This window comes from Anabrus simplex, chromosome 14, assembly GCF_040414725.1.
Source record: "Anabrus simplex isolate iqAnaSimp1 chromosome 14, ASM4041472v1, whole genome shotgun sequence".
NCBI classification, from domain to species: domain Eukaryota; kingdom Metazoa; phylum Arthropoda; class Insecta; order Orthoptera; family Tettigoniidae; genus Anabrus; species Anabrus simplex.
This window is the reverse complement of record NC_090278.1, coordinates 42,919,857-42,932,873: the sequence shown is the minus strand read 5'-3', so window position 1 is coordinate 42,932,873 and position 13,017 is coordinate 42,919,857. Positions and strand designations below refer to the sequence as shown.

The following is a 13,017-nucleotide window of genomic DNA, read 5'->3' as shown; positions in this document are numbered from 1 at the left end:
ACTCTGCGGGATAACATGCATGTGGGAAAGTCTCTCCTAAAGATGCACAAGACTGCATAAAATGGAAAAGAAAGTGCATAACAGCAGACCCTAAAATTATAAGCGGGATAAATGCTAAGAAGAAGAAGAAAAAGAAGAAAAAGAATGCCGGTGGCATCCACCATTCGAGAGTTTTACAAGAAAACTTCTCCTTCTGTAGTAAGTTACTTGTTGGCAGACCTGAGTCAATCAGGTTGAGTAGCTCAGTCAGACAGTAGAGCGCTGGCCTTCCAAATTGAAATTGGTGGGTTCAACTCTGGCTCATTCTAGTCGTATGTGAATGTGCTCAGATATTCCAGCCTAATGGATTTAATAAAGTAGTTGTTTTTAAACTACATTTCTCCAACACTCTCAGTAATTCGGTACTCTTGCTAATTTGACACATCTCTTTGCAAGAGATGGCTGGGTTAGTGAGAACCTAATGGTTTTCTTACAGCCTAATGTACTAGATATATTTCGCTTCTGATACAAAAAATACTACTACTGCTATTTGCTTTACGTCACACCGACACAGATAAGTCTTATGGCGACGATGGGATAGGAAAGGACTAGGAATGGGAAGGAAGCGGCCGTGGCCTCAATTGGGAACATGCATCATTTTCAAAAATATTTTTTTTGAAAAGTACACTAATGAAATAGTACGTAAACGTATTACATTATGGTATGTTGCCTTGTTTTCTACCATTAAAAAAATATTTAATAGTGCCTTTCCGCAAGGCGAGTGAAACGGCCTCTGACGTAAGCGGCGCGCTGTGACGTCACGATCCAGTACCGCATGGAGCTCTACCAGCCGTTGTGCATCAGCCGTTGCTAAAAGCCGATTGTTTATTATTCATGATCGCGAATAACTTCGATATGACAGAATAAAGGTTCAAAACAGCAGTCAGACAATCTACCATGTATAGATGTCATCATTCTTGAAAAATGCGACTTTTGTGGCCGCAGAAATTCGCGGATAACAAGCAAGTTTGTAAGTGGCGTCTTTTATATACGTGCAATGTACTGTAAACCATAGTATTAGGATAACAACGAACCTGGATAGATATCACATCACTTTCAACATTTTCTTCTAGACTGATTCCCCTATTAAAGAATAACATTACTAATGCTGAAAGCCCGAAAATGTAAAGTAAGAAATCGGATTTCAGCACTAACATAAACATATAGGTAGCATTATAGTACTAGTCCGCTTCTGTGGTGTAGTGGTTAATGTGTGCCACTCCCGGAGGCCCGGTTTCGATTCCCGGCTCTGCCATGAAAGTTGAAAACAAATAGTACGAGGGCTGGAACGGGGTCTACTCAGCCTCGGGAGGTCAACTGAGTAGAAGGGTTTCGAATCCCACCTCAGCCATCCTCGAAGTGGTTTTTCGTATTTTCCTACTTCTCCTCCAGGCACCTAAGGCCACGGCCGTTTCCTTCCCTCTTCCTTGTCTATCCCTTCCGATCCTCCCATCCTCCAACAAGGCCCCTGTTGAGCATAACAGGTGAGGCCCCCTGGGCGAGGTAATGGCCCTCCTCACCAGTTTCATCACCATACTCAAAGTCTCACGTTCCAGGACAGTGCCCTTGAAGAGGTAGAGGTGAAATCCCTCGCTGAGTCCGAGAGAAAACCAACCCTGAAGGATAAACTGATAAAGAAAGAAAGAAGGAAAGAAAGAAAGATCATAGTACTATAGGGCTATAATCTATCATTCCCAAAAATATATATATTTATGGTTGGGACAACTGGCCTACCCACTTTCGGGGCCCATGAAAGAGAATTAAATATCTTTGTGGAGGGAAAAAGTTAAACATGATAAAGGTAAATATGACTTCATCTAGTTTTCACAAGTCGGGCTGAGTGGTTCAGACTGTTGAGGTGCTGGCCTTCTGACCCCAACTTGGCAGGTTCGATCCTGGTTCAGTCCGGTGGTAGTTGAAGGTGCTCAAATACGTCAGCCTCGTGTCGGTAGATTTACTGGCACGTAAAATAACTCCTGCAGGACTAAATTCCTGCACATCGGCGTCTCCGAAAATCGTAGAAGTAGTTAGCGGGGCGTGAAGCCAGTAACATTAATTACATTTGGCTTTTAACAAGCTGAGCAGATCAGGAAAGAAAAGTGTCCTGGTGACATTTTAGTCGCTCAATACAGGAATGTCTTTGGGTGCTGTGACTTTTTTTTTTTTTTGCCGTTTGCTTTACGTCACACCGTCACATAATGGCGACGATGGGACAGGAAAGGCCTAGGAATGGGAACAAAGCGGCCGTGGCCTTAGGTACAGCCTCAGCATTTGCCTGGTGTGAAAATGGGAAACCACGGAAAACCATCTTCAGGGCTGCCGGCAGTAGGGTTCAAAACCCACTATCTCCCGGATGCGAGCTCACAGCTGCGCGCTCCTAACCGCACGGCCAACTCGCGCGGTATTTTTACCCTTCGGTTTATTGACTTGGCTTGTATAACCTAAAACTTAGGCTAAGTTGGATTATATTTTAAACACCTACATCACTATTTTCACCTGTGTGCAATTATGTTATTTATTTCATTAATATTATGATAATTATTATAACTGAGCATTGTTAACTTATAAGACTCCAACAGACAAGCATTGGTTTTGTGTAGAGTTATACATTTGTTAAATTCACGTCGTTTCCTTTCATGCTGTACACGCCTATTCTTTGTTACATTATAGGGTATGTGCTATTGCACATCGGAACTCTACATCATTTATAAGTTTTCTGCCTCACTGTCTGCGCAGGATTCATTTTAAGTCTAAAATATACCACTCAGATTATTATCCAATGTATAGACCTCGAATTTAACCATACTAGACACTAACGTAAAGTAGAAATACGCGAAGTGTATCCTGCTTCTCACAGCACACTACGTGTTATTTCGTCTGCTAATTCAGTCAACCTGTACGATGACGTCAGGCCAATGAGATCGCGTACTTGCGTGACGTGACATTTTCGTAGATTTTTATCATGTTTGGAGTTATTATTTGTACATTCTGATCACATTTTTGAATTCTGCATGCAATTTTGTATCAGATTAGCATATTTTTAATTAAAACCCCGGATCATGCATGTTCCCTATTAAGGTACAGACCGATGTGAATATGGGAAACCGAGAAAAACCATCTTCAGGGCTGCTGACAGTGGGATTCGAACCATCTCCCGGATGCAAGCTCACAGCTGCCCATCTCTAACCGCACGGCCAACTCGCTCGGTGATACAAAAATGTTTTTAAAAAATTAAATAGAAAAGTGCACAATGTGCACGTTACATATTACAATGTTTTAAACCGTCATTCACTGCAAAGCTGCTGTACTGAAATAGTCCTTTTATAACACACTAGACAATGACATCTGTCATATGGTCCCCCACACCATTCACACTTGCAGTCTAAGGTCGGATTGTGAAATTTCTTATTTGTAGGCCTACACAATTTAAAGTTATATCCATGCACTGTAAAATGAGTAATCATGTGTCTCAATTCACAGTTTGTACTTTTCCATTCATTTGATGTCATAGCCTCTGTGGTATAAAAGTCTACAGGAATGTTCCTCTTCTTTTCATACAGCATTTGCAATAGAGCGTTGCTTTGCTGTGTGTATATGGCAATGTCATTTCATGTTTCTTCCGGAATCCTTTAATAAACTTCTGGAATAGACACAGAAGAATGATGTCACAATCAACAGCGAGAAAACTGTGACCATGATGTTCAGGACAGGGTGAAGACCATCCAGGGAAGATGCTTTATACTTGTAGGAAAGGAAGCTGGAATTAGTGAATCGGTTCAAATACCTGGGCATAACATTCCAGAACCATGGGGAATGTTTTGCAGATAACATGTGAGAGAGAGAGCCACAGCAGCAACTATAGTGATAAGCGATATCCCTTGCCTGAGTCTTTTATTTATTTATTCAGGAAACCAAAACAGCAAAAAGCAAAATTAGGCCTACAGAGTTCCACAATGAAAAATATATTTACAATGGAGTACCACAATGGAAACATTTAAAAAAAAGCAGAACAATGAGGAAAAATCATCTAATGATAAAAATAGCAAAAGAAAATTAAAAACAAACAAAATAACTGTAGAGGCACAACAATAAACAAAACATATGGGCAAAAGAAAAGAATGAGGAAAATTAAAGATTGAAAGTAAAACGAAGAGAAGAACTTATAGCTAGGCACAGTAAGATAAATACAGATATGACCCATAAGTAACGGTATAGTAGGCCTACAGTAAAAAATAAATAAATATTACTATAGGCCTATGTACAATAGAGGGACAGCAATGAGAAGAGAAAAAAAAAAAGGAATGTGAAGAAAATGAGCTAGGTTAAGTTAAGGAAGAATCTATTAAAAGAGGCATACGAAGGAAAAACGTCCTAGTTCCTGTCAGAAGATAAAGGGTTAAGGAGGTTTGGAATGCAGATTAATAAAGTTCTTTGAACAAGAGAGAGGTGGGAATATGGAATATGATGGGGTGGATTTATCCTAGTTTTGTGAGTTGGAAGATGTAGGGAAAAAAAGGATGCAGGTTCATGAGAACGAAATAAAACGCCAACAGCGTTATATAGGATTCTAAGGTTGGCTACTTTCCTGCGAGTAGATAACGGACGAAGGTTTAACTTATGCAGTATCTGATTGCTGCTCAAGTTTCGACAATGAGATACTCTGGCTGTAACAATGGTAGAGAAAAAGGACTGCATGCGGTCAATGCGATTCAACTTAGTGAGTGAAGAGGTAGACCAAATGGGAGAAGCGAATTCAATAATCAGTAGGATGCAAGATACATAGTAGGCTCTGAGGGCATGGATATCAGTGATGTCATAAAATCTATACAACAAACCGAGAAGTGAAATTGCTCGTGAAATCATCTTTTTTTTTTTTTTTTTTTTTTTTTTTTTTGTATATGGGGGACAAATAACTATTTACTGTCAAACAACACTCCTAAGTCATTTTGCTCTGTTAGAGTTGGGAACGGGTTACCGAGGAGAGAGTATTTATTAAGAATAGGGGACTTACGAAGTGTGATCAAAATAGAGAAACACTTGGTAGGTTGGGCTTAAGACGCCATGCAGAGCACCATTCCGAGAGCGAGTTAAGCCCATTCTGTAAGGAGTTTCCGCCTGATAAAGAATCGATATGTATGAATATTTTACATATATTTTATGTATGAATATGTAGTAGAATTTCACAAGAAATGGAGGATATAGTATTAATGAGGTGGTCAATAAATAGGACAAAAAGAAGGGAACCTAGGACACTGCCCCCTGGGATGTCAGAATGTGCCATAACAAAAGTCAAACTGAACCCATCAAGAACCACATGCTGAGTTCTGGTATTGAGGAAGCTCTGTAGGACAGTTGGGAGTTTATAGGAAAGAAGTGAATGGTCTATGGTATCAAAAGCCTTTGCAATAACAATGTAGCACACGTCCAGCTGAGAACCGGCATTAAGAGCAGATGTTGCACAATGGAGAAGAACAGCCAGATTAGTTAGGTAGGAGCTACCAGGAAGAAAACCATGCTGCTGGGACGATACATAAGGAAGGGTGAAAGAAAGGAGATGATAGTGGATAATTTTTTCCACAGATGAGTGACAGGGTGGGTAATATAGGAATCGGACAATAGTTTCTGACATCAGACTCTTTCCACTTTTAAAATCCGGAGTGAAGTTAGCGATTTTCCAATCATCAGGAAAGTAGCCAGCTAAGAAGCAACAGTTAAATATAACAGCAATAGGACGGGCAATAGTCGTAGCGGTATTCTTAAGGAAGACAGGACTGAGGCCATCTGGACCAGTAGGTTTATTTTCTGACAGGGAGGAAAGTAAAGAATATACTTCTCACTCAGAAGTGGAAAGATTACTGAGACTATGAGAAGGAACAGAATTAATACACGGAAAATCTGGGAACTGAACAGGAGAAACAAAATTAGATGCAAAGTAATCGTTAAAAATTTCCAGTCTATTACAACCACCGGCTAAATTATCACTCCAAGTCACTGTGTCTCACACACGCTTTGTACTTTTCCTGTTGTTTATCAGTGACCAGAATCTCTTGCTGTTACTTCTCACTTCCACACACGCAGAGTTCATGTAGTCCTGGTAATCTCATTTTAGAAGCTATTTATGGTGTTCGCGAAGGTCAGAAAAAGACGTTCTTTTCCAGTCTTCCCAGGCTTTTGTTTAATTTCGGCAATTTTTGTGTCACTTTTCTTCCGTGAAAGGCATCCGACAGATGTTTTATGACTGGGAACAAGGTCACGGATACAGCACGAGACCAGTCATAGAACAGGTCCACTGCTTCTTGGACTTCACCCACTTGCAGCAAGTGCCAGGGTAGAAGAGACAGGATGTGATTGACAGCCTGCCAATCAACCTTTTGCCACATAGGCACACAGTTCCCGGTGCAGGGTAAATGACATTTTGGCGGGGTTGAGAAGGGCAATGGAGAATGTTGTCTTTACAGATTTGTGGTTCGATTTAAAAGCCAGTAAAGAGTGGGAAGAAAGGGGAGGCAGCACCAGTGAAAGCCAAGACTTGACTGTCAGCTGGCAAGATTCTTACAACCGTTTTTTTTCGATCAGCGAGGCATTTGGCTGAATGACTTTTCGCATGAGCGACGCACAATCAATGCTTCTTACTACTGCGAGCTGTTGACCAAGGTGAGGGTTGCACATCGCCGCAAAAGATGAGACCAACTCCAAAACAATGAGCAGCCCCATACTGCAGCTCTAACTGTCTCCAAGCTATAGGAAATGCACTGGACTACACTTGATCATCCACCTTACAGCCCGGACTTATCGCCCTGCGATTTCCATTTGTTCGGATCACTAGAAGCTCTAGGAGAGCAACGATTTGACTATGACGAGAGTGTGGAAGACTTTGTGCACAAATGGCTGGTGACATGATCCTGTTCTTTTTACGATGAGGGCATGAAAAAGCTGCCCATACACTGGGACAAATGCATTTCCAAAGCAGGAAACTATGTGGAAAAAAAAAAATTGTAATTGCCTTGTGTTTTTCAAGAAATGATTAAAAAAAAAAAAAAAATCCCATTTATATTTGACCCCCCCCCCCCCTTGTAGTTGATGGCTCAATGGAGCAGAGCAGGTAGTCAAGGCGACCATCACTACAGGTGTTCTCAAGGACGTACTGTTGGAGACCTAGCTAGTAATGTAACGGTTGAGATACCATTTGTCGAGGCTATCAGAGGGGACACCTTGGGCAGGGGAATTCCAAGACAGAGAGGTTAAAGTCACCCAGTATAATTACATAAGGATTCAGATTAATGACTTTCATTGCCTTTAGAGACTGCAATTAAGCTTTTCAGACTCAAGATAGTCCCAATCATAACCTATGGAACTAGAACTTGCAGGGGAATATGTAAGCAAGAGCAACCTGATAAAACTGGAACAACTAAATTCTACTTAAAGAGAGTCTTTTGTGTCTCAAAATATTCCCTGGCAAGATTGGTTTACGAGATAGCAAGGGAACCTTTCTTCGTTGAGCAATTAAGACATGAAAAATAAATAGGAATGCAGTCATCAAAACAATGGTGGAGAATTCAAGTGGAATGTAAAATTATTGACCTCCCTTCAATTTATATGAAATGCAAACAAAGACATATGGTGTAGACTTTGTTTAGATGAGTAACTTATTAATTTACTACATTCATCTGTTGACTGCAACATAAGACGTCCAACTTTGATCACATGTGTGTACATTTTAATACCACCATTGGTAAAGATGAGTAGCCAGTGAAGGGGATGTCAGTAGCACGCACTGTTCAAGAGTTTTACCAGTAAGGCTTATGTAAAGGAATTTACAGCAACATATATTCAAGAAATTACAATTCATTGTAACAGTAAGTTTCCTAACAGTTATGCTTATAATAAATTACACGGGGCCAATGACCTTAGATGTTAGGCCCCTTTAAACAACAAGCATCATTAATAAATTACATAATATGAAGAAACATGCAAAAGCTTACCTCTTTGGGGAAGAATGGTGCCATCACAGACATGGAGCAGAAACTAATGAAATCGACAAGACATAATGATGTAAGGGCCAATTTTTGTGTGCGTGTGAAGTTCCTCAATGCTCCTGGCTGTGGAGTATTGTGTGTGCGAAGCAAACGTTCCCTCATGCGTCTTATTTCGTTTGCTGTGTACAGTTGCTGGCCAAATGTTGATAATGACTGACTTCGAATGTATCTTACTGATTTTCCACTTTTGACACCTTTTTCTAAAACTTCTCTCCTCCATTGTGATTTAAATTCGCTTGATGGTGAAGATGGTACAATAGTTTCACTGCAATTCTCTTTACTCCTCTTTTCCAGTGGATTTAGGGATTCTGACCCTACTGAAGTTTCCATGCAGCCTCCTGCACAAACACACATTATCTTTGTGGTTAAAGCAGCTAATTCTACCCATGCCAGTATATAACAAACTATGAATCACAGTACTCCAGTCACTCCAGACAGATTTCAATGACATAATACAGCTATATAAATTATGAGAACCTGGCCTCTTATCATCTAATCACATCAATTGATACATATTATCTTATCAAATTCAAGAAGCCCTTTATGAAGTAAGGTAAGTAGGAAGTAAATTTGAAGAAATTTACTCGATATAATGCAATGCTTAATAAGATATTTACCTGATTAGAGATGGCATGTATGCATACAAACAGGCAAAAACAACAAGCAAAATGCAGTATTACAGAACACGGCAATAAAAAAAATCGAACAGCTGACTAAACGCCGTACGCTGTGCAGTTGTTTCTAACAACTCTCATCGATAAACCTCTAATAATTCGCATCCTGTCATGCTTTACAACCTTAATAATTTAAGAATAGCCCAGAGTCATTTCTGTCTAGACGAAGGGAGAGTAATTCAGACGTGACGAGCCTTAAATGGTTTTATAAAGCAGGCATTGTATGTGTCAATATCCGCACATCTACTCAATTGTCAGGACACTTCCTTACAACCTTGTCCTATACACTATTGTTTATATAGCATATCGTGACTGATAACGTAGTTCGCAACCAAACTTTTATTTTGGTCAGAAATTCGCCCGACAAAGGGTACAAAATTAGAAATGAAAAATAAATCAAGTTCAGGATTATTTCGAAAGTGGCGGACTTCTGCAGGCAATCCGCAATGAAAAACTGCGCTTCAAGGCTCTAAAATACGATATGTTTTTAAGATGACATTGAATAATTAATACTGTACACATTTATATAAGTATTGGTAATCAATACTTTTAAAAGGTCCGCGCTTCGATAGTCAGTTGTTATTCTGGAATGTTCCGAGAAACAAAACGGGTATTTCCTGTGCATTGCTGTGCATGACACGGTCGTCTTCCAGTGCGTGATATTTTGTCTCGAGGTTAAATAAAGTATATGCAGAATTTGATTAGTGTTTGAAGTTATAAAAGTGATTTTAAGTATGTGTTATGAGATACGAGTCAATTTAAGTGCATCATGTGCATTTCAAGTGGTGTATTTCCGTATTTAGGGACTGCAAGGGTTGGAGCACGAAACTTTAATATTTACTTTATAGGTAGCAGCACTTCATGTGTTCGTCGTCCACAGAATATGGCGAATAGGTTGTAGCAAGCAATATTATGAAATTATGCGTGACAGATTTGTGACACTTTTGGACTTCTTGTATGTTGTGAATGCATAGAGAAAAATGTCTTCGCTTCACTTCGTAGTTCACCCTCTTCCAGGGACGGAAGATCAACTAAATGATAGGTAAAACATGTTTTCATTATGGCCAGGCTTTGGCTGGGTCGGAGTCGCCGATATGCGTTTATTCATGGCCGATGTCTTATATGATGGAGAAATGGTGCAATCATATGTGCACGCCTTAAAACGTCATTTGGATGTTATTTTAATCATGAATATGACATTTATTTTATTATATGCTTTTAAGCAGTTAGGTACCTATTCCCTTTCCTTCATGTCTCTAGATTTTTATTGCACCCCACTGAAGGCCTTCACCATAAATATGAATTCATTAGTCTTGAGTTTTATTTTTTCTGCCATATGGCCATTTCTGTGATAATTAAATTATAATCGCAATACAAATTACACATGAATCTTTGTACTGTTGTAATTGTTTGGTTTTTATGTTACGTTTTTTTCCCGGGGCCGGTGATATCGGCACACCAGTTTTTTTTTTTTCCCCAAATATATAACATTGACTTATAACATTGAGTTATATGTGGCGAACTTTTGTTTTTAATGCTTTTTGGGGGCAACTTTAAAAATTCATAATGGAATAACCCCCAAAAATATCAAATAAGTTTAAACATTGCCGTGATTCAAGCTTTGGGGCAGATAATCGTGTTTTTTTAAATCCTTAAAACAATAACGACTTCCACCACGTGTTTTTCTATCATTCGTAAATATTGCTTAGTGTTGCTGTGAAAATTGGCACTGTAATTGAAGTTTTCTTGTGTTGATGATGTGATTGTCAAAGGTGAAGCTATTAATTGTTACTGTGAATTCTGCATGCATTGACGTTGAAAAAATCATTTTACCTTATACAGTTAGTTGGAATGATGTGGAATTCAAGACAATTTTGGTTAATGCTGTATGTGTTGCATAAAATAGAGGAAGAAAACAAGGTTTTTAGCCACTCATGTTCACTGGTCATTAAGAAAAGAAAATGTTCCTTATGTTTAGATTTGTGGTAGTACTTCCCAAACTGTATCTTTTGGGTTTATTCCATTTGAAATGATATGAACTACTGGAAATATTGGCATTTTCCTCCAAAGTTAACCATGACTCCTAATAATAGCAAGATGTTCGTATTCTTTTCTTTAGAGGAAATGGAACAGGGATTGAAAATACCATTATTTCAGTCTTGCGTAAATAAACAGAAAAGACTGCATCTGGTAGTTCTGATTAGGGTACTGAAGTATGGAAGTCTTGATTATAGTTGTTGTGTTTATGATAAAGAAATATGCCTACTCTAATGGCAAACCCATATTAAGTTCAACAATGCAAGATCAAATCTTAACAATGAAGTTGACAATGTGTGGGGAGATATACTTGTATAAGAGAGGGCCTTGAGCCCTAACTTCATCACAAATAAAGACATTATCTATGCATGCCATTTTTCCAAATTTTCGCGAATCCTGGCTACTTGACGCACTGAAACCTGGGGCCAAATATAAAATTATGTTGTTAACTAGGTTAGCCAAGTTGCAGTTTATTTCAGTATTTAATGATTCTTAATAGAAAGGCATTCACTTTAATGTTACAACTGCCAAACACTATTATTAGCAGAAGCAGTATGTTTATATACCTATTTTTAAATTGAGACTTATTTTAATTTACTGTCTTTGTAAAGCTTTTTGTAAGAATTCACTCACACTTAAAAAGGTAAATGCATAATTCTGTTGACAGTTGAGTATGAAATTTGGGTATTGGTTCCATAGATGCTACACAGGTGAAAACAAAACATTAAAATGATGTGAAACTGTATCTGATGTAACAAGGAGGAGAAATCCTTCTGTTATGCTTGCCAGGGGCCCACCAACCCTTCTTGAGAAATATTCTAGAGTATCAGAATTGGTGGCACTTCCGTACCCAGCGGGCAGACTTAGAGAGGAGAAAAATCATATAAAAATGATGTGCTATGATACCTTCCTGTATGCTTGCCTCCAGAGGTATTCTTACTCATATAAAACCAAGCCCCATGGCACAACAGCCCCGAAGGGCCGTGGTCCACCAGTTGACCACTGCTCAGCCCGAAAGCCTGCAGATGACGAGGTGTCGTGTGGTCGGCATGACTAATCCTCTTGGCCGATATTCTTGGCTTCTTAGACCGGTCTTACTCATATTTAAGAATCAAAACCAAGGCTGTGTAAAACAGCAGATTGCAACCATGCGCTGTGTTCCTATTGGCCAGCCAAGGTTTATACTGTGTTCCTATCTGCGGCCAAGTGTCATATTGTCTGCGATAGAGCTTGCATCATGTGAAAATACAGGGCTGTCATATTCAGTAAAAGTAAGGGAATCGCCAATTTGAAATTTGCCCAATGGTTCTGTCACTATCTGGACCCCACCAATATAGACCAATTGCTTTGTCACTGACCCGAATTATAAATTAATTCAGCTTTTCGCCGCCATCCAACATACAGTGCGCTCCTATTACCATACAGAATGCTAGAGACCTAAAAGCCGATTTGCGGCCCTAACCTGGGGGCTTACACTCCTAGACACATACACACGCTGCTTGGTTACAGTCCAGTGGTTTTGTCACTAGCCCGGATGATCTTAGTTTTCAGCTAAACAGGTTGGTAGCATTTTGACCGCCTGAGCACTTGCATCCTCAACGAGAAGTAAGCAAGCGGCAGTTATTCGGTGCAAAGCTGAATGTTGTATAGGGTATCATGGATTCAACTACCGGTACTGTATTGATCTAACTAATCCAGCCCAATATTCTTGTCACCCGACAGTCCTAACCACTCCAGCACAATGGTCTTGTCACTAACAATGCAGACGTTGGCAAGCCTGCAGAGTGTTATCTGACGTCCTCTTGGGCCGCACCAGCTTGGATCTCTGATCTAACTTTTGCCTGATGGATACGGTAGTTTTAGAAGTATTAAAAGGAAGGCACTGTACATCTGAGATTTGCCACCATTTTTTGTGTTGCTATTGGCCGGCTTAAGTCAGTTGTGAATACTCATTTTGTATTGCTCCAGTAGACCTCGTATCACGCATGCTGACAAAGCTGCCACCTTTGTTGAAAAGATGATGATCGTACATTTGGAACCTGCCAAGGCGTGCCTGATGTTATTCCATTCTAGAAGTTTACTGTATAACAAGTGACAGAGTGCTATTTATTTACTTTTTAATCTTCACTGTAACCCCAGCCCATTGATCTCATCACAAGCTGGACCTAACCAAACCAGACCAATGATTTTATCACATGCTAGACCTAACTAATCCAGGTCAATGGTGGTGT

At 39.6% G+C, this 13,017-nt stretch overlaps 2 protein-coding genes across 5 annotated transcripts in view; one reads left to right on the top strand and one right to left on the bottom strand.

The window, feature by feature from the left end:
- LOC136885277 (MFS-type transporter SLC18B1) overlaps positions 1-8,786 on the bottom strand; it is a 138,199-nt gene extending 129,413 nt beyond the window's left edge. Inside the window, exons 1-2 of the mRNA XM_067157779.2 lie at positions 8,693-8,786; positions 8,022-8,413 (exon numbers count right to left, since the gene is read on the bottom strand). Of these exons, the coding sequence (XP_067013880.2) occupies positions 8,022-8,405 (384 nt within the window). The 5' untranslated portion in view covers positions 8,406-8,413; positions 8,693-8,786. The remainder of the gene's footprint in view (positions 1-8,021; positions 8,414-8,692) is intronic.
- Positions 8,787-9,389: 603 nt separating this feature from the next.
- Positions 9,390-13,017, top strand: part of hyd (E3 ubiquitin-protein ligase hyd) — a 544,651-nt gene continuing 541,023 nt past the window's right edge. For all 4 annotated transcript variants that reach the window (XM_067158035.2, XM_067158036.2, XM_067158034.2 and 1 more), the window contains exon 1: positions 9,390-9,791. In XM_067158035.2, the coding sequence (XP_067014136.2) occupies positions 9,730-9,791 (62 nt within the window). In that variant the 5' untranslated portion in view covers positions 9,390-9,729. The remainder of the gene's footprint in view (positions 9,792-13,017) is intronic.